This window comes from Natator depressus, chromosome 1 (genome assembly GCF_965152275.1).
Source record: "Natator depressus isolate rNatDep1 chromosome 1, rNatDep2.hap1, whole genome shotgun sequence".
NCBI lineage: Eukaryota > Metazoa > Chordata > Testudines > Cheloniidae > Natator > Natator depressus.
The window spans coordinates 236330215-236355799 of record NC_134234.1 but is presented as its reverse complement, the minus strand read 5'-3'; the positions used below and the strand labels follow the sequence as shown (position 1 = coordinate 236355799).

At 41.7% G+C, this 25585-nt stretch overlaps 2 protein-coding genes across 2 annotated transcripts; both read left to right on the top strand.

Moving 5' to 3' along the window:
* Window positions 1-277: 277 nt before the first annotated feature.
* LOC141987439 (perilipin-3-like) lies at window positions 278-6613 on the top strand. The gene is made up of 6 exons (XM_074952819.1): window positions 278-340; window positions 1665-1863; window positions 2143-2216; window positions 2843-2990; window positions 5089-5225; window positions 6287-6613. Exons 1-6 carry the CDS (start codon window positions 278-280, stop codon window positions 6611-6613), a joined length of 948 nt encoding a protein of 315 aa, XP_074808920.1.
* Window positions 6614-11398: 4785 nt separating this feature from the next.
* LOC141985381 (perilipin-3-like) lies at window positions 11399-16013 on the top strand. The gene is made up of 8 exons (XM_074949419.1): window positions 11399-11615; window positions 11981-12176; window positions 13345-13427; window positions 13724-13976; window positions 14469-14665; window positions 14913-15035; window positions 15606-15716; window positions 15783-16013. Exons 1-8 carry the CDS (start codon window positions 11538-11540, stop codon window positions 16011-16013), a joined length of 1272 nt encoding a protein of 423 aa, XP_074805520.1. The 5' UTR covers window positions 11399-11537.
* The last annotated feature ends 9572 nt before the right edge of the window (window positions 16014-25585 follow it).

The following is a 25585-nucleotide window of genomic DNA, read 5'->3' as shown; positions in this document are numbered from 1 at the left end:
TTACACATAGAAAGAGAGTTTTACTCTGTTTGTGTATGACAGACAGACAGACAGAGAGAGAGAGAACACGGGGCATTGACTTTAATGGAGTTACTCCAGATTGTCAGGGTTGAAACTGAGATCAGGATTTGGCCCCATACGTAGTTTAGGCTTTGATCAGTCTGTGAGATTCTCCATCCTTGTGCGTTATCTGAGGTTTCCATTAAACTTAACTTAACATTGTTAATTTAACACTGTTACGTCTCTCTGTTGGCTTTCAGTTATAACTGACTGCACCATGTCCTCTAAGATGACCAAACTAGACATTGCTTCCTCAGAGAACTGGGAACAGAAGAAGCAGGTGGGTACATGCTGTAGGAATATGGGGTTCAGCAGGCAGGATACTGGTTTGCACTATTAAGCACCAGCCAACAGGTAATTCAGGCCTACACAAAAGTGTCAAGAAATGTGCCTAGTGACTGTTGAAATGAGTCCAGAACTGAATGAATGTGAATACTAAATTCTCCATTCTGTGCCAAGAAAGATAGTGGACCAGGTCCTAAGCTAGTGTAAATTGGCTTGTCTATCTTTGGAGGTGTGCTGATTTATACCAGCTGAGGATCTCACATTAGGTTTATAAGTAGCATCAGGACTGGTATTTTCCAGCCCTTCTCATCCACGCTGGTGTCATATGCCAAGGCCAACACTGACACAGCAAAATTTGTATCTGACAATTGTTCAGCAAATTCAAAGGTGGTTTCTGGAAGTCCAGCAAATTCAAAGGTGGTTTCTGGAAGTCTATTCTAAATAGCCATTCCACTGTTCAGTGATTTCTTCTGTTATGTTTTTCCATGCACAACGACCAAAGCAATGTTTGTTTTTAGTCTAGCTGACTTTGATTTTTGATTAAGGAAAACAACAAAGAACATGTATAAAGGGCCTGTACACCAGTTTTATGTTACCGGTGTGATGTAATATTGGCATAAAACTGCATCTGAACTGAAAAACAAAATAGCAGCTGTCTCACAAGAGCCCCCAAAGTGAGCAAGAAGGGGTGGATTTTGAAGGTGCAGTACACAGCAAACGAAATGACATCTCCTTTTAGTTACTAAATTAGTCACACTAGATTAGATGAGAAACGGTCTAGACTAAGACTAGAAACAGTGATAACTAAGTATTCCACCCCCTCCTTAAAGGGCAAGGGGTAAAAGAATCTTTTGATTTTGTTTCATCCTAATTTTCTGTTTAAAGAGTTCAAAGACAGAACTAGTAGAAGTTGTACCTGGACTCAAATTGCTGTAAACTCTCCTCCTCCACCGCCAAAACCCACTGTCTTCTCAATGTATGGACCTACAGTACTTATTGCTCAGAAATGTGAAGTAGGACTAGATGTTTGATTTTATTAGACTTTTCAACTTACCTAGTTTAAATAGATGTATTAACACAGACCATGGACTCTGATTTTCTTTGAGCAAACAGTAGGATTTCATTTCCTCTACAACTCCAGATCTACAACCACTGTACCTGGTGTAGCTCCATTGACTTCAATGAAGTGCTGCCATTTAAACTAGCTCTGGACTGGTCCTAATCCTTTGGAAAGCCAGATAGATCAATGGGAGTTTTGAGTTTGCTTCTCACCCTGCCAGTGAATCTTTGCTGATGTGACTTTTTCTGTTTTGCCTCAGTGTAATGTCTTGAAGAAACCTAGTGGCCTACCCTTCGTAAGCAATGTCTGTCACTTGGTTTCCACTAAATATACTTCCATCAAAAAGAGACACCCGTACATCAAATTTATATGTACTGGGACAGAGAAGGGAGTGAAGACCATTAATGAAGTTGTGGTCAGCAGTGCACAGCCAGTTCTGAATACCCTGGAACCTCAATGTGAGTAAACTGAGACAGAGAAGCTTTTCTCAATGGGAAGGGAAAGTGTAACTCAAAATAAAAATTTAGTGGGAAATTCCTCATTCAGTCCTGACTGTCACACGTAGGTGGTGTGCAATTTCTCAGCAACTTCTGTGCCTAAAACCATCTGGAAAATTGGCCTCTGTCTCCACTTGTGATGTGGCTGATCTGAGAACTATGATATATAAACATAAGCCAGTCTATTCCTGCTCACACTGAAAGAGAGTCAAGAAACTAATTCAATTTACCTCTCTATAGCTGCAACAGTAAACTGCAAGGGTCTAGAGTCAGTGGAGGAGAAGCTGCCGATACTTTGTCAAACCGCTGATCAGGTAATTATCTTTTATTCAACTAGAGACTCTTTAAAGGGGAAGGCTCTGATCCGATCTATTAGCAAGACTGACTAGAGCAGTGGTTGCAGCTGAATGCCTTGCTGGAGAGGTGTGGATAGTTGTAGCCTATTTTGCAAGAATGTATTTGATCAAAAAATGGGTTATTGTGGATTTCACTAGACTGTAACAGGCAGTCCATGCAGTTTCAATTCAAACACTGGAGGAAATATTGGGGCAGTGGACAAACACACATTTTCTGATGACTGCAAACTAGGAAAGGGCAGATAAAATTGGATGACACAAGCCCCATTTCATAGATGTTCCAGGACAACATTATGCTGAAGTGTCTACTGTATGGAAGATTAAAGCTCACAACAAGCAGAAGGTGATGTCCCTTCATCAATTGATATCTACCCTATTTTGAAATGAGATCTTAGGTCAAAGCATTAAAAAATGGACCTGCAGTTGTTCAGAAGTTTTGAAAATTTACCCCCACCTTATTATATATCTCATTATGAATTTAGCAGCCTAGCTTTGGGCACCCGACTCTGAAAACTTTGCCCAAGAGCTTTTTTTTTTTTTTTTTTTTTAAGTATAAATCCAACTTTCCTCTATTTTATTTTCAGGTTGTTTCAGATGCAAAGGACTTCATGAGGTTTTCCAAAGTGATGGGTGAAAATGATGCAGTGACCAAGACAATAATAGGAGTGGTCGGCCTGACCAAAGAGGCCATCCAGACCAATATGGAGACCCCCAAATCAGCAGTGATTAATGGTATGGATACAGTCATGGGATGAAAAGTATGTAGGACTGGCTGAAAAACAAGAATTCTGATTTACATCAAAATTGGAGGATTTGAAATGCGTTTTTGTTCCACAATGGAATGAAAATGAGACCTTTCAAACATTTTCATTAAAAAACACAAGTGACTCCCAGCCCAAAATAGCCTGGTAATTAGGGCACTCGTCTGGCATGTGGGAGACCCAGGTTCAAGTTCCTGCTCTGCCTGATTTGGAGCAGGGAGCTGAACCTGGGGCCCCCACATCCCAATTAGTGCCCTAGCTACCAGGCTATTGGCTGTTCTGGGATGGGGTTCTGTCAATTCCATCCTGAAGCTGAGAAGCCTTCATGATGAAAGTTGCATCCAAATCGCTACACTTCTGTGAATAGTTTTGGTTTTGATGAATCTGTATTTTCCAATATAACAACATTCCGCTGAAAAATTCCTGATCAGCTGTAGTCATATGGCCAAGAATAAAATGTAAGCTGTGCTGGAGACAGCTGAAGAGCGAGCACATCCCTGCCTCCCCATGGCTGGTGAAGTGGGTAAGAACTTGTCTGGGTCACACTCGGGTTGAGAATTTCAAAAGAGCCTAAGGGAGTTCAGTTTTCAGCTTCTTCTGATTTCCAGTAAAAGCTGAGTACCTACATCTCATAGGTTCTTTTGAAAATTCCAGTCCTGGTGTCAGTATTTTTGCCATAGCTCCAAAATAAATTGGGGGCATCCCAATGTTCTGCTTTTTTCATTACCTTGGACTTACCTTCTCTTTGGAGTTGGCTGATATAATAACAAGCCAGTAAATGGATAAAGGGCCCCTTACATTGATAAGACCGAATAATAAACAGGATTCCCACTTGAATTAGCTTTAAGCCATGAGCTACTCCTTCATTCTAGTCCTTGCTTTCATCCATTCACCTCCCTGTGGTGTAAAAGGAAGACAAATATCAGACTGACAGAAGAGAGTGAGTTTAAAATATGTCCCCAGGCACCTTGTGAAGTGAGACTTGACCTCAGCTGCCATGACATGTGTTAAGCTGTTATGTAACATTTGTTCTGCTGATGATTGCTCAGTAAAATGCAGACATCTGGGAGAGCAAGATCCCAAGCCATAAACCTATGACTGGTGCTGAGTGCGTTTACATCCTGGAGCACATGCTGTCACTTGGGGGGTGTTAATGCTTCACGGATAGGGGAAATACAAGTGTGTGGTCAATGGTTATGTTCCTTACCAAAGGGTAAATGGTAGTAAATGGGGAGGAGATACTTTAAGAACCACTGACCTTTCTAGAAAAGCACTGGCTAATTTCAGAGGAAAAGTGGTTACACACGCTGGATCTGGGTTTCATTCCCAGCTCTGCCGCAAATTCCTGTAGGGCCTCAGACTAGTCATTTCAGTCCTTTGTGCTTCAGTTTCCCGTTTGTAAAATAGGGATAATCTTTTCTTCCACCCATTGTCTGTTTAGATTATAAATTCGTAGGGGAAGAGACTGTCTTCTGCTACGTGTATGTACAGTGCCTAGCACAACAAGACCTGAGTCAGTTGGGGACTCCAGGTGCTGCCATAATACAAATAACAGCAATAGTAGTTTACCCAATTTCTCATTAAAACAATTCCATCACTCGATTGGTGGCGAACAGTGGTAATAGTAGTGCTGTTGCCAAAGGGCCAGATTTTTAAAGGTATTGAGGCACCTAAAGATGCAGACAGGGATCTAGTGAGATGTTCAAAATGCCAGGGTGCCTATCTCTATCGGTGGGAATTATGTGCTTAGGAACTTTTTGAAAATCCCACCAGGTGCCTATTTATCCTTCTGGGTTCCTAAATACTTTTGAAAATCTGACCCTTAGTATCTAGGGTACATGTGCTGCAAAGGTTTTCTAAAAGCTCTGCTCTAGGAATTATTGTGTGGAAGTTCTGTAGCCTGTGTTATACAGGAGGTCAGACTAGATGACCACAGTGGGCCTTTCTGGCTTTATAATCTATGAATCTGTAAGTCAGGCTTTCAAATGAAGATTTGGGGAAGCTGTGGTCCATTCTGGCATTATCGCCTTTCATTTGGCAGAATAACCTTATTCTCTTGTCTCTTTCAGTTAAACCTACAGCTTTTGCAGAAGGGCATGGAATGGCTTCTGCTCAGCTGCAGCAAGATTATGACAGTTACCTACTGCGTTTGGGCTCCATGATGACCAAATTCCAGCAATGTGCTTACCAGCATTCCCAGAGCAAGGTGAGGAATGCCGGCCAAAGCATCTGGGAGGCTCTTCAAACTAGTTATCTGGTAGTAACAAAGTTCTTCTTTTCCCTTCATCCTTATCCCAGAGATGTTCTGGGCAGGACCACAATATAACTAATCTTCTTCTTTGGGTGGCCTCTGCATATTTCCACTCTTGAGATATACCCAGTGCATCATTTGTAATGAAAGCAGTGCCGGGGCTCAAACAATTAAGTGCTGGGGATCAAGAATTTTTTTACTTTCATAACTGATATACGGCAAGCCCAGAAGTGCTGGGGTTATGAACTGCCAAGCCTAAAGGTGCCGGGGCTCAGCTCTGGCAAGCCTGACACAAATTAAGCACTGAATGTACCTGTGTCACAGCCAGGATCAGTGGAACCTTCCAATGCCACTGGACCATGACCTTACACCCTCCTCTTGTGATTCCAAATGTTTGCAGGGTGTGCCATACGAGTGGTGTGAAGCACCAACGGTCATAGTTCCTTCCAGCCCTGGTGGCAGATGGAACGAGAACCTCGCCTGGTCCATGGACCCAGTTTTGTCAGACTGTATCATTTCCAGTGCCTTCTTCATTAGGATTAGTGTTAGTTAGCTTCTTCAGTGAGACAGTTGTTTTACTTATCTTTTTCAGGTTTGGCAGCTTCATTGCTGATCTTTGTCCTAATAAGTTTTTTTTCTTTAGCAATCCAGTCTTTATGAGAGTCAAAGATTGCAAGACTTTTTATTTCTCTAGGCCCCTTCTAGACAGTATATAGCAGTGATACTCAGACTGAGGCTCACAAGCCACAAGTGTCTCTTTAATGTGTCTCCTGTGGCTCTTTGTAGCATGGGATATTAAAACACTGTGATTTAATTATTAACCAGTCAGGATGCTTTTACTATGTTGTTAACCAAACAGGGCTGGATTGGCATTGAAAACATCAAAGAGAGTGGGAACAATGGTTCTGTATTGGGGAACAGTTTTAGGATCAAACAATAGTTTAGTTGTAGATGTCTCCCATTTCAAGAGATATTTCTAAAATTGTACCTTCACAATATTAATTTGCTTCTTGCAGTTGCTGAAATATTGCATCATTGCCTTGATTCATACAATTACCCAACCCCTGAAGACCATCTACCTGATCCTACTGATCATTATTGAATACTTTCCCGTCAACTTTCAGGACAAGATGCTACAAGTTTCCCGTACCACAGAAGTGCTCCGTGCTTCATTCTCCACTCTTGATTCCTTCCAAGATCTGTCTAGACGAATCCTCTCCCAAATATGGGAGAAAGTGACCAAGAAAGAGGAACATATGAATGAGCTGCTGGAGTATGTGGTGTACAGTACACCTCTGTGTTGGTTTGTGGGACCCTTCAATGCTTTAAGAGGCAGAATATAAGCAGACTCCACAGAAACTGCAGAATATGGAAAGAAGGCGCACGTGACAAGTGACACTATTTAGACTGCAGAAGTTTGGAAGCTGTTACAGGACACGACTTCCCTGTGGAGCTAATTTATTTGTAGAACTGTAAAGTTTGTCGAACGAAAGCTTTGATCTTTGTGAACCCAGCTCTGAGATTAGAGCTGAGCCTCAGAATAGCCTGGAAATAAATAAATAAATCAGGTTCTTTCAAAGTCCCTTTGTTACTGAAATCTGCCTCCCAAAATTCACAGAATCATTTAAATACCGGCTGTGGGAGGGGAAAGGGAACTATAGCAAGTCTGCCCTTGAGCAAGACTTTTATTTGGTTACACACGTGGTGAACAGAAGCAATTTAAAATAGGGAGGTTAATCAAAGATTAGGAATTTTAGAAGATCGCAAACAGAATGTGCCATTGCATAGTCCTTTACATAAGACCATAAGAGCGACCCTACTGCGTCAGACCAAAGGTCCATCCAGCCCAGTGTCCTGTCTGCCAACAGTGGCCAGTGCCAGGTGCCCCAGAGGGAATGAACAGGTAATCATCAAGTGATCCATCCCCTGTCGCCCATTCCCAGCTTCTGGCAACCAGGCTAGGGACACCATCCCTGCCGATCCTGGCTAATAGCCAGTGATGGACCTATCCTCCACAAACTTATCTTGTTCTTTTTTTAACCCTGTTGTAGTTTAAATTCTGTTAGAGTTCCAGTTGTCCCCTCTTGTAAGTAGAAAGCTCTTTAAGGGCAACATTGTGATTTGCCCTACATAGCCAGGCAGGACAGGAGGAATGGCTGAGTAGGGAATCACTGTTCTGTAGCTGATGGGATATCAGGCTCTGTGGGGCTGCTAATGCCCTCCAAAACGCAGGTCGGAAGAGAGTGGGCAGACCAGGCAGAAGAATATGTAGATCTTCACTATATGTCCTGGGACATTTGCACAATACAGGCTTGCTTCTCCACTGCTTTGCACCTTGTGTAGTCATTTACCCCTGTGCACAGTGGCTGTGAAATGCTGCCACATGGGAATGGTAGTGTAACCCAGGCTAACATAGTGTGGGGGTTTGTACCCCACTCCACCCCAGTAGCCAGGCCATCTAAAGAGGTGTATGAGTTTGCTAAGGAACCTGGATTCTTTAGTACAGGTAACAGAAGCTCAATTTGATACAGGATGAAAAATCCTCACTAGAGCTAGGTAAAATATTTTTTAATCATAAATTTGCCAAAAAATGCATTTTTCAGAACACAGCAATTATTTGAAAATTCAAGTAAAAATGGGGGAAAGAAATTGAAAAAGTCAAAACAGTTTGTTTTGTTCATTTCAGAATGAAGTGGTTTGACTTTTCATTTCAAATAGTTTCGCTTTGACCATTTGGAAATGAAACACTTTTTTTTTTTTCATTTTGAAATGGTGTTTCTTTTCAAAATTTAGCTAGATTTAAAAAAAGGGAGGGGGGTACGAAGCACCCAAAACCAACATGAAAGGAAAAACTGAAAAATAATCTTTTAGGGTCACATGAATGGTTTTGTTTGGCTTGAAACACATTTGTTCATTTATTCCATTTCAATGAGGAGAAACTGAAAAATAAAATCAGTTTTGGTTTGAACGGATTGTTTTTAATTTTGTTTTTTGTTCAGCCCCTGAAATGAAAAATTCATTATTTGCTCAGACCTAGTCCGCCCGCAAATATTTTAATGTTGCATGACAATGTCAAGTGGGAAAGGTGGCAGCTAAAGGGAAGTATCTCAGAATCTCTGTCTAGTTGCCCATTTGGGGTAAATGTTCATAAGGGAAGGGGATAGCACTAACATAAAAAGACTACAAGGGTGGAAATTAAGGTGGATTCAGCACTGGGTAGGGTATCAAAATTAAACTAAAGAATCTGAGTTGCTTCTGGTTCATCCATAACTCTTTTGCGGTCCCAACTAACTGCACCAGAACCTCACACCTTCTCCAAAATACCACAAGTAATGCCATGAAGTAGTTTGTGTCACAAGGCTGTACTGTACAGCGGGCGAGAGGGAATCCAATGGGAAATTGTATTTTCATGCAATCATGCTCATTTTACAAATGTTTACAATTTCCTTGATATTTATCTGTATTGAAGGCATATAAGCTGTCAATGGAGTGGAGAGGCCTTTTCCTTAAGCATTACAAAATGCAGCCTGAAAGAATATTTGAAAATTGCAGCTTCGTATGTTTAGAATGAACAGTAAAATTCTTTCAGTTACTTGGAAAACTTTGTGTCTTGCAAGTTATATGATAAAGCGGCCTCATTCTGTGAGAACCCCAAAACAGTCAGGGTGCATTGGAGGTCCCGTCCAGACTTACATTTCTGTGCTTCTTGCATTATCAGGAGTGGCTGGTCTTCAGGTGCTAATGGAGCTAAGCTCTATCAATATAATGTGACAACAGATTATGGGAAAAACCTTGAAAACATGAAAAGGGCAAACCCAGATGCACAGTGCCTGCCCCTGCAGAGAGCCTCACACAGGAGCTCAGAGAGGTGTGAACTGCCCCATTCATCAAAGTGGGGTAACTCCCATGCCAAGTGATGGTGGTATACATGTCTAGATTTTTAACCATTTCACTGCTGATCAAAGTAAGCAAGAAAGGAAAGGGAGGATTGCATATGTGCATAATCTACTGGGACTGGCATCTCATTTTCATGGTGAGAGTGGATGTCATTAGGGAACTTCACACTTCCATGGCCAAAATCTGACCCTTGGGGCTAAAAGACCAGATGACACCAATCCCACAGAGCCCAACTAGGCATTTACCTGTTGAAGTCCTGGGAAGGTGGGTGGGCACACACCAGGAACAGCAAGGGCCGGGTGGAGGATAAAGAGTTACTTCTCTTGGGGTGGATGCTGCTTCTCCCCCTGCAGGAGGCTGGGTGCAGACATGGGCAGACATCACTGTCTCAGTTCTATTCATGGATATTCTCAAGCTTTTCTTTCCAGCCATGTGAGGTAGAAACATTTATTTGTAAATGGCAGCTGAGATTGACATAATCACATGACTGGGATCCAGGCATGTGGCTATTGTGCCTCCGTCTTAATCTGGTCATACCCACTGGTGTAGCTGAAGCTTACCGAGAGGGACCCGAGCCCAAAGGGGAACCCAGCAGAGCATGTGTGCTCATGTTTTGTACATCTGCACAATCTGCTATAAGTAGCATCTCACGTAGGCAGAGCTTGGATTGTGGCCAGGGCTTGGGACAGTACCACCATTTTTTTTTCCAATTCAAACCCTGACGGAGAACAATGAAGGGGTGACAGAGGGATAAACACTCCTTTCTCCCGCCCTTCCCTGTAACAGAAAGTGGTATACTTTTCTCTTTTCTTTTTTTTTGGAAAGGGGGATGAAGGAGGAGAGGGGCAAGTTCTTCCAGTTACCCTACCTACCGCTTGTTCCCCAACAAAATGCTTCACTATCTATCTAAGGTATTTACATAGCCCTGATTGCCAGAGTATCTGAGCACCTCACAAAACCGCTATGAAGTATGGAAGCCATATTATTCCCGCTGCACAGAGGGGGAACTGAGGCACTGAGAGGCTAAGTGACTTGCACAAGGTCACACAGGAAGTCTGTGGTAGAGCATAAAATTGAACCCAGCTCAAATCCTAGGCTAGTATCCTAACCACTGGAGAAAACTACCAGTCTTCAGTATGCTACTGTTGGTTACAGTGTGCCAGTTTTTACTTTGAAACTATGGCCAACATGCAGGTGAAGCAGGCACATTGCTATCTGCAACCTTTCCACCAGAGATGGTCTATATTTGTCTGATATTTTTATTTGGGGTGGTTTTTTTTAGATTTTTCAAAACAAAACGAAAAGTTCTGTTTCAATTTTTTACCCTTTTCTCTACCTCTTTTTAAAAACTTTTCTCTCCCCTTTCCCATTGGAAAGGGCCATGAAAGTCAATGGCTTTTTAAGTCACAGAGGTGTTTTTGAAAATGTTATCCATCCTAACTAGCAAATGTTTCTAGGCAGGCTGTGGAAGCAAAATGAGTTCAGCTGGATGACAGTAAAGACCCAGGAGTGTTAATTGGAATCACATTTGGGGAATAACTCATGCCCAATCTCTGCAGTCCCCAAGGGCTTTGCATTCTCCAATTGGTCAGGAAAGCAAAGCCTTCTTTTCACTGATTCCCTGAACTGTCAGTCCTGAGTATTTCACTCCCTCCCCTCACAATTACATCACCAGGAGTGTATAAAATCTGACCAGGTGGTGAATGGAGTAAAGCAGTGTCTGGAGTACTGAGAAAGGTAAGTGAGTTGGTTTGGTGCTTGCCCTTGAAGTAGTAGGAATTGTTGGTAATAAGGATTTTAGTCACTTTTTAAAAATTGTTTATACAATTCCTTGGTCAGGGCTTTGCAGTTATGCTGCTAAGAAATGTTTAGATGTGTAAGCATCTGTATTAAGAAGCTGTGGGTAGGACAGCAGTTGGGAAGCTGAGTCTGGGGAACTTAATGCTTGTTGGCCTTAAGCCCCTTAGCTGGTGAGAGACAGGATCACATTTTTAATTTTTTTTCTGCAGTTAAAGCTATTAAATGGCCTTTAATAATGATACTTACTACCTTTAATGGACTCAGGAAAGTGGACTGTTTTGAACCTCTCTATGCCATGAGAAGGAATCCTCCTGCTTCCTTTCTCCTTAGCTGCAGTAGAACTGAAATTGTCACTACTCTTATTTTTTTTAAGCAAGAAATATGTACTCGGCTCACTAAAGAGCTAATGTTCCTCTAAATATTACTACTTTGTTAATCTGATAATGGCCCTGCCATTTCTTCTACTCCTTCTTTGGAGCAGAACACTGCTCTTGTCTTTAGGGTGCTGTAAAGTTCTTAAGGAGAAGCTAACTTGTAACTTCAGGCCTTTCTTTCTTGCCCTTTTCAGGTATGTCTGATTATACCATGACTTCTAACGGAAAAGACACAGATATGGCATCCCCAGAGCACAGGGAGGAGGAGCAACAGGTAGGTGCTTCCTCTTTACCATTGCTAGTTCAACATGTGAATACAAAGGCTGGCTGGCGTCTGGCAGCGGGCTTCACATATGCCCACCTCCATGTCTAGAGATCTATTCAGTTGCTCTTCCAGAAGCTGCAAAATAGCTTGGCTTATAAGGATGTTTAAAAATTCTTTTTGCTTTAGTTAAACTTTGTGATCTGGTTTCAGTTCTCAGAAGCAGCTGTTGGGCCTCTTAGCTCTTCAGGCTTTCACACCATTGAACAATCCTTTGACTGGGGGAGCAACACGTCCAAGGGTATAAAAAGTAATGGTTCAGCCCCAGTTTAGAACATTGCTTCCCTGACTCACTGTTCTGTCCCTTGCCTCTCTAGAATGTCTTGAGGAGGGTGGCTAGTCTACCTTTAGTCAACTCTGCCTATGATCTGGCTGCCACTGCCTATGCTTCCACCAAGGAGAGCCATCCCTATGTGAGGTCCATCTGTGACATGGCAGAGAAGGGAGTGACGTCCATAACCAACGTTGCAGTAAGCAGTGCACAGCCACTTGTAACTAAACTTGAACCTCAGGGTGAGTGGTGCATATGCAGACCTTTCTGTTTGTATGGTACAATTCCTTGACAGTAGGATCTCAACACCCAATTGGGAAGCTTCCATCTCTAAAACTCATATAATGAAGATCAGTATGCCGGCAGTACTGGAGGACAGGCTGGCAGCAGGGTTGGTGTGATGATAGGAATAATACAGTAGCCTATGGATATAAACTAACATTTGCTAGAGGATAATGAAGGGCTTTGCTTACACTAATTATTACTGCTGAACTTGTACTCACCTTCACTGTAGATAGGAGGTGAGATTAGTGTTCAGCCCTTTCCCTTTAAGGAGCAACACCCTTTGAAAGGTATCTAATTGCAAAATGAGATCCTCATTCTGTAACTTGAGGCTCAAAATGTAGTCTTTTATTGGACCAACTTCTTTTGGTAATATTACCTCACCCACCTTGTCTAAAATCTCTGGACCAACATGGCTACAACAACACTGCAAACAGATTACAACTGTTAAACTATTCTTAACTAGCTTCTTGTTGAGCTATTGCCTGATGCCAACAGCAATGGGCACTCCCTGACTTGTCTCCTTCATGAGAACAGTTAATTGGATTTATTGCAGCCAAGGCATTGCAAAAACTTATTGGTGCCTTCCAGAGGGATAAGTTAAACCTTTGATCAAAAGTCTTCAGAGCTGTAAGACTATGGAGTGGGAGATCCTTGCACATAGTCCATTCCCACTCTACCAAGAACATAAATCCCTCACTAGAAGAGGGAGCCTGGAAAGTAATGCCTAGCATGCTTGGGTAAAACAATTCTGCAGTAAGTATAGATGGGAGGAGAAAGTGTCCTGATGCTAGTTGGAACAATCTTGATTGAGTAACTGAATCAAGATGTATGGGAGGAAACCTGGAACTAAACTATTGAAGGGGACACTACTTTTCATGGAAAACTTTTACCAGAAAAGCTCATCTCTTGGGGAGAGGGAGGAAATCCCCTTACATGGGGAAGGAAGGTGAAATCCCCCTGAAGGTCTAGATTCCATGCAAGTGTGTAAATGTGCAGCACCTACAACCCAAACTACTGCTGCCTGAACATATTGGAGAACCAAAGCTCTCATTACAGATGTGAGCCAGGTTCTGTACATATTGCATAGCAAAATTGACCAATTAAGAAACTATGGTGTCTCTCTAGTGATGACAGCAGATGAGTGTACTTCTGAAGTACCTGACAAAGTGGAGGAGACTCTACCAATCTTTCAACAGACCCCTGATAAGGTAACTTTCACCACCCTCACTCTACAAAATGACTAGATTAAGTGTTTATGAAAGGGGTGCCAATAATGGGATGCTTCCTCCAGTAGAGGAACACTCCATAGTAAAAGCAGTCAAGAGGTGGGAGCTAGTGTTTAAACATAACTCTGGTCCAGAGCTTAACAGCAAGATGCAGTTCTTCCCCCTGAAGATTTGACCTATGGGGCAGAGCAGGTGGTAATCCCCCAACCTCAATCTCTGGGTCAATGTGGAATTATCACTCTGCATTACTGTACAATAATGTCTTGAACTTTCTCTAGGTTACATCTGAAACACAGGAGTTGGCATCTTCCAGACTGACAGATGTCAAAGAGACCATGATCAGAATGGTAGATATGACCAAAGAGGCTGTACAGGATGGTATGAAGACCACCAAATCAATGGTAACTGACCACATGAGCACAGTTGTGGAATCAAGAATGGGCCAGTTGGCCATAAGTGGAATGGAAGCAGTGCTGGAGAAATCTGAAGAGCTCTTGGATCACTATCTTCCCATGACAGATGATGAACTAGGTCAGAACACATGAATGACAAGCTTATTATCTTAAAGTTTTTAGGATAATCCTTCCTTTGGGCCAAACTTCTCTAGGCTTCTCCTCAATCCTGTATTTGTCACCAAATTCGGGCTCATCCTACAGCATTTTCATATCTTAACACTCAGGCTCTGCTTTTAGTTGGCAGGCATGTTGCCTGAATTTTATGGGATTACAAGTGGGGACAGGGTGGTACTGGAAGGAATTATGGGCATGACTATTCATTAGAAGTCAGTTTCCTTATCCAAATAAGCAAAAACTGGCTTAATCTTATTTAGTGGGGCAGTTACAGGTGGGCCTCTTTATTTAAAAAAAAAAAAAAGAAAAGGCTGAAGTTACTTGATAGGTGCTAAAACTCCCTTGTTACAGGAATTTGGCTTAAGATTTAACAGAAGATCAGTATGGCTTGTACTCCTCCTTTCCCAATCTCTCAATTTGAGAGGGTGAACAACCTGAGCTTTCTTCCCTCTAGCTGAACTTGCTGAACCTGTGGAAGGCGCTGAAGTGTCTTCAGCACAACCACAAGAGCATCGGCGTTACTTCGTGCATTTAGGTTCCCTGTCAACCAAACTTCGCCAACGTGCCTACCGCTATTCCCTAGACAAGATGAGACGTACCAGTCAAAACATCAGAGAGGCTCTTTCCCAGCTTCATCAAACCATGGGACTGGTAGGAAATCAACTACCTCTTAGGCTGATGCCCTCCAGGGCAGGGAACCCCCTCTCATTCTGCCTGCACAGAATGTGGTACAATGAGGCTTAGACCTCAGCCATGGTTGTGTGCTGTGTAACTAGACCCTTCTACTCCTGATGCATTGAGCGTACCGCTCTGTGGGGTGAAGGCTAGTTCATGAGCAGTAGAACTAGAATAAATGATGTGCAAATGTCTCTTCTCAATATGCTTAATCCATTTCTAGATTAAATACATCAAGCAAGGTGTTAAACTTCAAGAAGTCCAAGAGAAGTTCCATCACATATGGCTGAGCTGGAATAGAGAGCAGCCAAAAGGCAGTGAGATCAAAGATTTGGCAAAAACAGAGGTATGTGTTGGGGGGGGGGGGTGGGGGTGGCGTGTCCTCTAGTCTGCAAGGCCCAGAATACTGGCTAACCTTGTGGAGTGGCTTATCTTTGGATAAGTAGCTGATTAAAATCAGGTGACTTATTACAAAATGTCTTCTATTAGCATAATAGAAATAGGTGGCTTCCTTGATTAGACATCCTAAAGTGACATCACACCAGCAAGGTCTGAGCCAAGCATGAATCTAAAGAGACTGCTTTTTTTTAACCACAGCACAGCCTGAAAACTGATATTGTAGATCATAGGTTTGCAACCTATGAAACCCCTGTTAAATAACTTGGATTAGCTCTGTTCTGACCCAGTTTACCAGGCTTATTGCCTCTGGTGTTAACCTCCACTGTCACAAGCTGCTTCTCTTAAGGAAGGAGCAATTTGGCTTTATATTTCTCCTGAAAGAGTGCATGGCACACCCATTGCAGACCTTGTTGCAAGGTACTAATGGAAAGACCATGGGCTCCAACACCACCTGAGGCAGTGGCAAGTTTGATATTTATTTTTGAACATTAGAACTAAACTTCTATTTCTCCAACAGATGGAGTCTGAGACTTTGGCTATGTCCCGCAGCATTATCCAGCAGCTGCAGGATGCCTGCCAGATGCTAGTATCCAGCATTCAAGGTCTCCCCACCACCTTTCAGGATAAGGTGCAACAGGTGTATCACAACATGAAAGAGCTTCATGATTCTTTCTCCACTGCCCATTCCTTCCAGGATCTCTCCAGCAGCCTCCTGACTCAGAGCCAGGAGATGGTGACCAAGGCCCAGGAATATGTGGATGAGCTGATGGCATACATGATGGAGAATACTCCTCTGTCTTGGATTGTGGGACCCTTCACCCCATCGGGTAAGGTGTCTGCAGATTCCATTGAACCACAAAACCAAGAAAATGAGGCTGAGGAAGCTGAAGTCGTCACAGCATCCAAGTCTGAGGAGGCCTTGTGACCTAGAAACGTAAAACTTCTCTAAGGAAGAAGGCAGAATTCCTTGTCTCCACAGATTCAGTCAGTCTTCCTTGTGACTCCATGTGTACTAGCATAGGTCTGCAGGAAAGACCCCATGGCTAGTACTAGTAAGCAATGTGTGCTTCTATCTCTAACTTCTGGAGGTGTTGTGACTTCTATAATGTAGATCACTTCTCAGCTCAGATACTACTTGTTTGTGTTTAATATCACTGTCTTCAAAATAAAATGTCACTGCATTTGAATGGAGGTCTAATCTGCTCTTTCTAAGAGGTGGTTTCCTGGTCTATAGTAGACATCTGTACCTGCAACTAGTCATGCTACGTGCAGCCTTGTTTCTCAGTAGTAGCAACCAGTGGCATTAGTGTGTAGACACTTAGAGTAAACTTCCCAGGCATCTATATACCATAGAACCAAATCTAGAGCCTTAAAATTTCTAAGTAGTTCTAGATCAACTACTCACAGCTGTAAACATGCTTTAGTTGCTGGTTAAATTTACAACAGAGAAGTTACTTTTTGTTGCTCTCATATGGCTGTGGTAGAATTGCACTTGGGATTTCAGGTAGCAACTTCTAAAAAGCAAACAGTGCAGTTGAAAATCCTACCACCATTCTAGCCTAGGTTGGCCAGACTCTACCTGGATTGCTCCATCCTAGGGCAGGGACCAGGAGAAAATGAGGCAAAGGAATCCCAGGAATATCTCAAAACAGGGCAGGCACTAGAGGGGCTCTAAGGCATAGATGTCACAGCCTAAAACATTGGTTATTCTGGTGGGGAATGGGTGTATAATCTTGAACACCTACAAAATCACTTGGAATCTGGATCAAGGCTGCATAAATCAGCACTTCACAGCTGGAAATGTGAAAGTCTATACCAGCAAGTTTTGTACTTATGCACAGCAGGCCCTCTAAAATCCACATCATAGGGTGACAAGTATGAAAGGGGTAGCTTTGTAAGTCTGTCTTCAAAAAACAGTCTGGTGGCACCTTAAAGACTAGTTGGGCATAAGCTTGCCTGGGTAAAGAACCCACTTCAGATGCATCTGAAGTGGGTTCTTTACCCAGGCAAGCTTATGTCCAAATCTGTTAACCTTTAAAGTGTCCCTGGACTCTTTGTTCCCTTTTTTATCATCATAGGGTGAATAATTCAGCTTTTCCCACAGCCTCAGATCTACCTGTCAAAGAGGAAGGGTATCAATGACTACTATGAAAAATACATAGTAAACCACATTGTAACATAATACAGATACAATAAGGGCTTTTGAAGTTCAAATGAAGGTGGTACAGTCCCATAATACAGAGGATATGCACTCTGTTTAGTGCACCACTTCCCCCAGGAAAGTAAGCACAGAGACCCAATGTTTTTGGAGGTATTTAGGCATTGCTCCACTCACGTTGCAGGACCTCCCTGAGACCAAGTTCTGTTTACAAGTGATATAGGGATTTAGATGCTGAAGTCACTTTTTGACAATGAGACTTGCATTGTTGTCACATGGGTCTTGCAGAATACTGCTTAAACACAAAAATAAAACTAGGCCTCTCTGAAGAAATTTATAGTTCAATTTAAAACCTATGCCAAACTTGAGGGTGCTATGATAGCTTGCTTACCACCTGTGTCCTAGGTTATTCCTGGCCCTGCAACTCCCTTGAGTCATTTCTATGCTTTGTGCCTCTGTAAAAGGGGGCCACATGATGCTATTTGTAAAATGGGGATAACCATTCTCTGTAATGAAGTATTTTGAAATCTGGTTATATTTAGTAACTAACAAAAGGGGGCCCAGTTGCAGTTGGGGCCCCGTGTGCTACTCTGCTGCAACTATTACAGCTGTGAACTTCCTAATGTGCACAAGTACTAAAGTTTACATAGTGTAGCTGTACCCAAAAAGTCAGTGGGAGAGAAGTTGTTCCAGATGCATTTTCTAAACCACTCTTTCTACAGAGGAAAACAGATCTAGTGATTCTGGAATACCTACCTTCTATAAAAGCCAACATGAATGCCTTGCCTACACTAGAAAGGGAGATGCAGCTTATTCCAGCAGGAGAGTTTCATGCCGGTATCATTTATGGCTTCAGCAAATGAAATAAGTAGGGCTGTCAATTAATTGCAGTTAACTCACACAATTAACTCAATCATGACTAAAAAATTTAATTGCACTGTTAATAGAATACCAATTGAAATTTAAGTATTTTCATATTTTTCTACATTTTCAAATATATTAACACAATACAATGTGTACAGTGCTCATTTTATATATTTTTATTACAAATTTTCACTGTAAAAATAAAATAGTATTTTTCAATTCACCTCCAAGTACTGTAGTGCAATCTCTTTATCAGGAAAGTGCAATTTACAATGTAGACTTTTTTTGTTTTGCTTTTGAGAGAAACTATGTAACAATGTAAAACTTTAGAGCCTACAGGTCCGCACAGTCCTACTACTTATTATGCCAATCGCTAAGACAAACAAGTGTGTGTACATTTACAGGAGGAGATGCTGTCTGTTGCTTCTTTACAATGTCACCTGAAAGTGAGAACAGGCGTTTGCATGGCACTTGTGTAGCTGGTGTTGCAAGGTATATATGTGCTAGATATGCTAAGTATTCATATGCCCCTTCATGCTTCAGCCATCATTCCAGAGGACATGCTTCCATGCTGATGATGCTTGTTAAAAAAGAATGCATTAAATAAATTTGTGACTGAACAACTTGGGGGAGAACTGTATGTCTTCGGCTCTGTTTTACCCACATTCTGCTGTATATTTCCTGTTACAGCAGTCTCAGATGATGACTCAGCACATGTTCATTTTAAGAACACTTTTGCTGCAGATTTGACAAACCACAAAGAAGGTACCAATGTGAGATTTCTAAAGCTAGCTACAGCACTCGACCCAAGGTTTAAGAATCTGCAGTGCATTCCAAAATCTGAGAGGGACGAGGTGTGGAGCATGCTTTCAGAAGTCTTAAAAGAGCAACACTCCGATGCGTAAATTACTGAACCTGAACCACCAAAAAAAGGAAAATCAACCTTCTGCTGGTGGCATTTGAGTCAGATGATGAAAATGAACATGCATCGGTCTAAACTGCTTTGGATTGTTATCGAGCAGAACCTGTCATCAGCATGGAAGCATGACCTCTGGAATGGTGGTTGAAGATGAGGGGACATATGGATTTTTAGTGCATCTGGCATGTAAATATCTTGCGATGCCGGCTACAATAGTGCCATGCAAATACCTGTTCTCATTTTTAGGTGACATAAACAAGAATCAGGCAGTATTATCTCCTGCAAATTGTAACCACATTTGTTTGTCTGTCTGAGCGATTGGCTGAAGTAGGACTGAGTGGACTTGTAGGCTCTAAAGTTTTTTATTTTTCAATGCAGTTTTTTTTTGTACATAATTCTACTTTGTAAGTTCAACTTTCATGGTAAAGAGATTGCACTACAGTACTTGTATGAGGTGATTGAAAAACACTTTCTTTTGTTTTTTACAGTGCAAATATTTGTAATAAAAATATAAAGTGAGCACTGTACATATGAAAATGTAGAAAACATCTAAAAATATTTAAATTGTATTCCATTATTTTTTAACAATGCAATTAATTGCAATTAATTTTTTAAATTGTTTGACAGCCCTAGAAATAAGCTATATTTGCAAAGGGCTTTCCCCCCAGTACATCTGCATCTATACAGGGTCTTTGGGAGCTCTGCATATAACAAGAGATGTTTTCACTTCTTGAAAATTTACCTTTTTTATTTGGTTTATCATAATTCCGAAACACTCTGTAGGGTTTGCCTTAACTCGGGAAAGGTTTGAATTTGCTTCAGACTGAGCTAAAACCAACCTTTTTTTTTTTTTCTTAATATAGATACAGGAGCCAAGGCTAAAAATCGACCAGCTAATATGTTAAAGATGTTGCCCTGCATCTGCACTAGGAAAATAGCGGAGTTTAGGTCACTTAACTAGTATGCATTAGGTTACATGGGTCCAATCTAAACTCAAACTTTTTCTAGTTATTTTTGTTCTCCTTTCTTCTCTCACAGAAGGTTGGGGGAAGAACGGGTAACTTTTCAGGGAAGAGAGAGGTAGGTGTCTTGGGATAATAGTTATGGAGTTATTAAAGGTAGTTTATGCATACATAAGGAATTCTGCAAGGTTAATAAATATCTTGTCTAGTCTGCCTTTTGCTGGCATAACTGTCACTTAGGAATGCTGTGCCAGCAAAAGCACCCTATATAGGGATACACTGTTAAGCTGATTATCCATTATGCTCTCCAAGTCATTTTCACAGTTGGTGCTTACCAGAATAGTCCCCTATCTTGGAAATATGTTGTACATTCTTTGTACTTAAATGATAACTATTCATTTAACTATAACAATTGGTCATGTCAAAATGGATACTATTTGCTTGCACACAGCTTACCAAGCAATCAAGATCACTCCGCATCAGTAACCCTCTTCATTATTTATGCTCCTCCAGTCATTAGAATCTGCAAATTTTTTCAGTAATGACTTGGGGCTTCATTCAAAGGAATTTGGGGCATTAGAATGCTGAGCATTTGCAATGCTCAACTTTTAGGGGCCTACACAATCACAGGAACACCACTGCAATCCACAAACAGGGACGCCAGAACAGGGAGGAGGGAGGGGCCAGGAGGTCATGGCTCCATCACTTTTTACTGGCCGTAAGAGCGGGTGAGGGGGCAGACAGAAGTGAGTGGGGGATGGGGTCGTGCAGGAGGGGGAAGGGGCGGCCTGGGGGTCGGGACCACAGTTCCAGTGCCAGTGCCTCCCCCCTACTTTTAGGTTTTGTGGACAGGAGTAGCAGAGGCTTCCTAAGTTAAGCATCTAGGCTCCCTATGCAATGAAGGGGGAGAGCTAAGCACCTTAGAATTCAGTTCATAGGAGCCAGTGCATTAGGTGGGGAGCCACCTAAGTTAGTCAAATAGGAGATGCTGGTAACGGGTATGTGGCGTAAGCCACATCCCTCTAATAGACATAAATGCCTATCTCTGCTAGTGCTCCACGACTGAGTACCCCTGTCATGGAATCAGGTGGCTTAGATAGCTGAGTTGTTTCTAGATTGAGTGATTGGAGCCGGGAGACTGGACACTGTATGCTTTACACCCAACCCCGCCAGCTGGATGCCCTACTCACCAGGCTCCAGAGTCATTCTCTCTCTCTCTCTATCCCAGTGACTCTAAGTATTTATCCACAGTAGAACAGCTTCAACTAGTCACACTGGATACATCACTGACACGGCCAAGGACTAATTATTTGTCCTAATTTGCTGAAATTTCCCCACCTCTCCTTATTTTTTCCCTTCCCACTGTACAGTTAGTAAAATTCCTACCACTCCTCCTAGCACAGGTACACTCCACACCATATGACAGGAGTGCCTGTCTGACTCATCTCTATAGAGAAACATTAATAAAGACTTCATGGGGGTGTATCTCATCAAACAAATGCTTCCACGGCCAGCACTCAAGGAGCTCTCTCCTACAGATGATCATGTAACGTGAAATGTTATTCCTGTATTGTATGTATCATCAAAAATGTGTTAACTACTTATGCTAAACAATTTGTTCCACCTTGTACTTAGCCGTGACACTGAGTACGTTTCCTGAAGCAGAGCTCTGTGTAGCTCGAAAGCTTGTTTCTCCCACCGCCAAAAGCTGGTCCAATAAAAGATAGCACCTCACCCACCTTGTCTCTCAGTGGCATTTAGCCCCACAATTCCACACTATAGTACTCTTGAACACCTTGTAAATCACTTGGGTGCTCTACCAAGGTTGTGTGCTTCAGTACTCAAGCATAGGAAATGCCAAAATAGAGGCTGACCATGCAATTCTAACCCTTGTGCGTAGCAGGCATTCTAAAACTATCACTTTGTATTGCCTACTAAGTAATCTAGCTTTTCCACAACCTCTGGTCTACCTGTCAAACACTATCACTCACTTGTATGAAATATACATAGTAACCATCATTGTGTAACGTTACACTAAACAAATGTAACAGAACTCTTTGACTTGCAAATGCAGCTGGCATATAGCTCTTTTCATAGTTCGCTTCCTTATGCTTCTGAACTGTACTTCAGAAGCAGCCGTCAGATTTTAAAGCGGAAGAAAGAAATTGTATGATATATGGGTAATGATTAAATACACAGGTAAGAAATCTAAAGATAAGCTGGACATTTCTGTGAAAATAGTTAAACATAAATATACATGACTGGAAAAAGTTACAACTCTGTCAGGTTTAGAGAGAGGAGGGATAAATGCTATGTGATCATGTATGTAAGGCTGTACCACACTGCATGCATGTAAAGAAGATGCAGTTAAATCTGTAAATGTGAGCTTAATTTTGTGAAGGCCTGATTCTCAAGTGCACTCTTTACGTTCTTATTGTGACTTTGCAAATATAGCCCATACTCTGTGCATTAATACGCTGCCAACTCCAAGAAACCAAGCCTTCTGAAGAAAGCTGCACTTCAAGCTGAAAGCCAAGACAAAACTCGGGGGGGCATCTTGAAGAGCTGAGCAGGGTGAAGGAGTGTCATCCCATTGATAAGATAGGACACTGCACTATGATTCAGGGTTTCTGAATTGCTATTCCTAGCCCTGGCGCTAACTCACTATGTGACTCAGGGCAAGTTATTTCAATGCTTTGTGCCCCCATTTCCCATCTGTATAATGGGAATGATGAGACTTATGAAGTACATTGAGAGCTCTCGGTTGCATATACTCAATAACTAGCCCAATGGGGCTTAGTCTCAGGTGGGGCCTCTAGGTGCTACTGGGCTGTAATTGTGAACTTCCCAGCAGGGGCACAATCACTATAGGAGTTCGCATAATGTAACTCTGCTCCATAAAAATCATAGACTATCAGGGTTGGAAGGGACCTCAGGAGGCCATCTAGTCCAACCCCCTGCAGGACCAATCCCCAATTTTTGCCCCGATCCCTAAATGGCCCCCTCAAGAATTGAACTCACTACCCTGGGTTTAGCAGGCCAATGCTCAAACCACTGAGCTATCCCTCCCCTAGGGATCCTATATGCCGAAAGCTGTGCCAGATGCAATACCTAAACCATTCCCTATACTTAGGGGAAATGATCTAGCTGTTCTTAAATTCCTAGTTTCTGTAATAATCATCAAGAAAATATAGGAACCCCGCAGAATTTTTCATGTATGCATAAAGAGAAACTCCCCTGGCCGTAAGAAAAAATAATCAAAGATACCAATGATCCACTCCACAACACACACTCCACCTTGCAAAAGAAGAGAGGAGAATAAATGTCTTGACTAAGTAAAGAGATTGAGTTTAGGGTTGGACCTACCTGACCTGACACATGCTGACCTAATCTCAGTTTTAGATGGATGAGTTATATCCTAGTCTTCTGCATCTACACTAAGAATAAAGATTGGCTTGTATTAAGTAAATCTAAATTAATACAACCCCTTTCCTTAGCCAAGGCAAACCCCACAGAGTGTTTTGGCCAAGATGTTTTGGAATTATGAGCCAAGTCAAAAAGATAAATTTTTAGAAAGTAAAATCATCTCCTCTTGGTATATGCAGAGCTCCCAAATACCTCCCCTAATTTGTCTCAAACATCTTTAAAAAATTCTACCCTGGCATAAGAGAAATGTCATACAACTTGGTGTATTTCTGGTAAATTTAGTTCAAAGACTTGTACACATGCTTAACTATTCACAAGGGAGGACCTTAATGAAGGACAAGCATTTGCAGGACCAGGACCTTAGGCAATAGGGTTCAAAACACACCGATTGTGGAAGGCTAGCTTTAACCTTAACTAGAGTGAGACTAAGGTCTCTTGCTAAAAAAAATGGCATTAACACCCTACTACAAATAATTAGTATGATTAAAATGTATTATCTTTAGAACTTGTGAGAGACTAATGCCCCTTGTAAATAACCCAGAGCAAATCAGCTGGGAAACTAAGCATTGCTGCTCCTTCAGTGTCTATTCTTTGTTAGCAAGAAAAACAACTTCTCCTAATTAGCAATGGTTGCTAGGCAAAGTGTGGCAGCCAGGGTGATTCCAAATGAATGGGAGGCTGCTGCTAATCCCAGAAAAAGATAGTTAATTAAAATAATATGTGATGAGTTAGCCTCTTCTTTCTCAGTTTGCTAAACTACTCATTCTTCATTCAACCTAGCAGAGCGCTGCTTTCTTACTGTTTCCCTGCTAGCATAGTGAAACAATGATAGTATTACCATGTGTTTGTGTAGACTAAGTGGGGGAGTCACTTGTATAGTGCAGATTTTGGTGTGCCTAAACAGGCAGCTTTGTGGTAAGAGTGTTGGTGGTAAATAGATTCCCCTTTTTACCTTCCTTTAGAGGTAAAGTATTTTACACAAAATATTCTGTTATTCTCCTACTCTTCCATTGGCTCCTAACCATGTCTTTTAGGTAACTTATTTCCAGATCTCTTGCATTGCTGCATTCTGTAATTAAAGGGATTGTGATATTCTCGTTGTTATAAGAAGCATATGCTGAATAGCTTCCGTGTGTGTGCATGTCATATATATGAGAATGTACTAGGGTGCTTCTTATATTATGTTTTCTTTTTGGAGGAGTTAGATGGAAGTTAGCCTTTCCTGGGACCATTGCCTGAAACTGTTGTTACCTACATGTCTGAAGTGAAATGGGAAGATCTAAAATTAGCTCAGATCATGGCTATATATAATGCCAAAAGCTAGAGGGACATGGTTATTGGGGTTACTTGCTATTTTTATGTCAACTGTAGTTGTATTCAAAGTGCTAGCTAAACCTACATCTGTTTATCTTGTTTTTCAGTTTCATCTGATTGGAGATGTCTTCCCAGACAAAAGAAAAAAATGAAGCAGGTAGGTGCCTTCATTAGGAGTTTAGGCTTCTGTAAGAGGGATACTGATCTGAACTCTTTGGTGTCAGCTAACAGGTGTATTGTTGTACATAGTATTATTTGTCTAATTAGAATGATTTCTAGACACTCATCATCATTGCTGTAGTCTGACTAAATGTTGAGGAGCTGGTACTTGTAGATGTGAATGAAGAACGATGATTGAGCCGTAATAAAATCTAGGACTGGCAGTCACATTTGTGAATAGCACTATTCAATTCTAAGGAGGGGTAGCTCCTGGAAGACCTAGTATTGCTCTTTGATCTGAATGACTCTGTGCTGGCTGTATGACCTAACTCTTGGAGAAACATGCAAGTGTGGGACGGAGAGGGAATGGGCTTATACATCACAAAGCAGCAAGCCTGTATATCTATATCTTTAGAAGGCCTGAAAGGCCTTGGTGTGATTTTTTTTGTTTTGTTTTGTTTGTGATGCCTCCAAATGACTATGCATGGTTGATGGGCTTCTTAAATAAGTCCTGGCATTCTGATATTTCTAAGGTTAAAAACAAGTAGAAGAGTTCCCCCCACCCTCCCCTTTTTTTTTCTAATTTGGATAAGACAAGGGAGGAGATTCAGACCCTCTTTGGAAATGTGATACAAAAGTAAAAGACACAAACCAGCTCTTCAAGAAATGCAACTTGCCTTCAAAGTTGCAATATG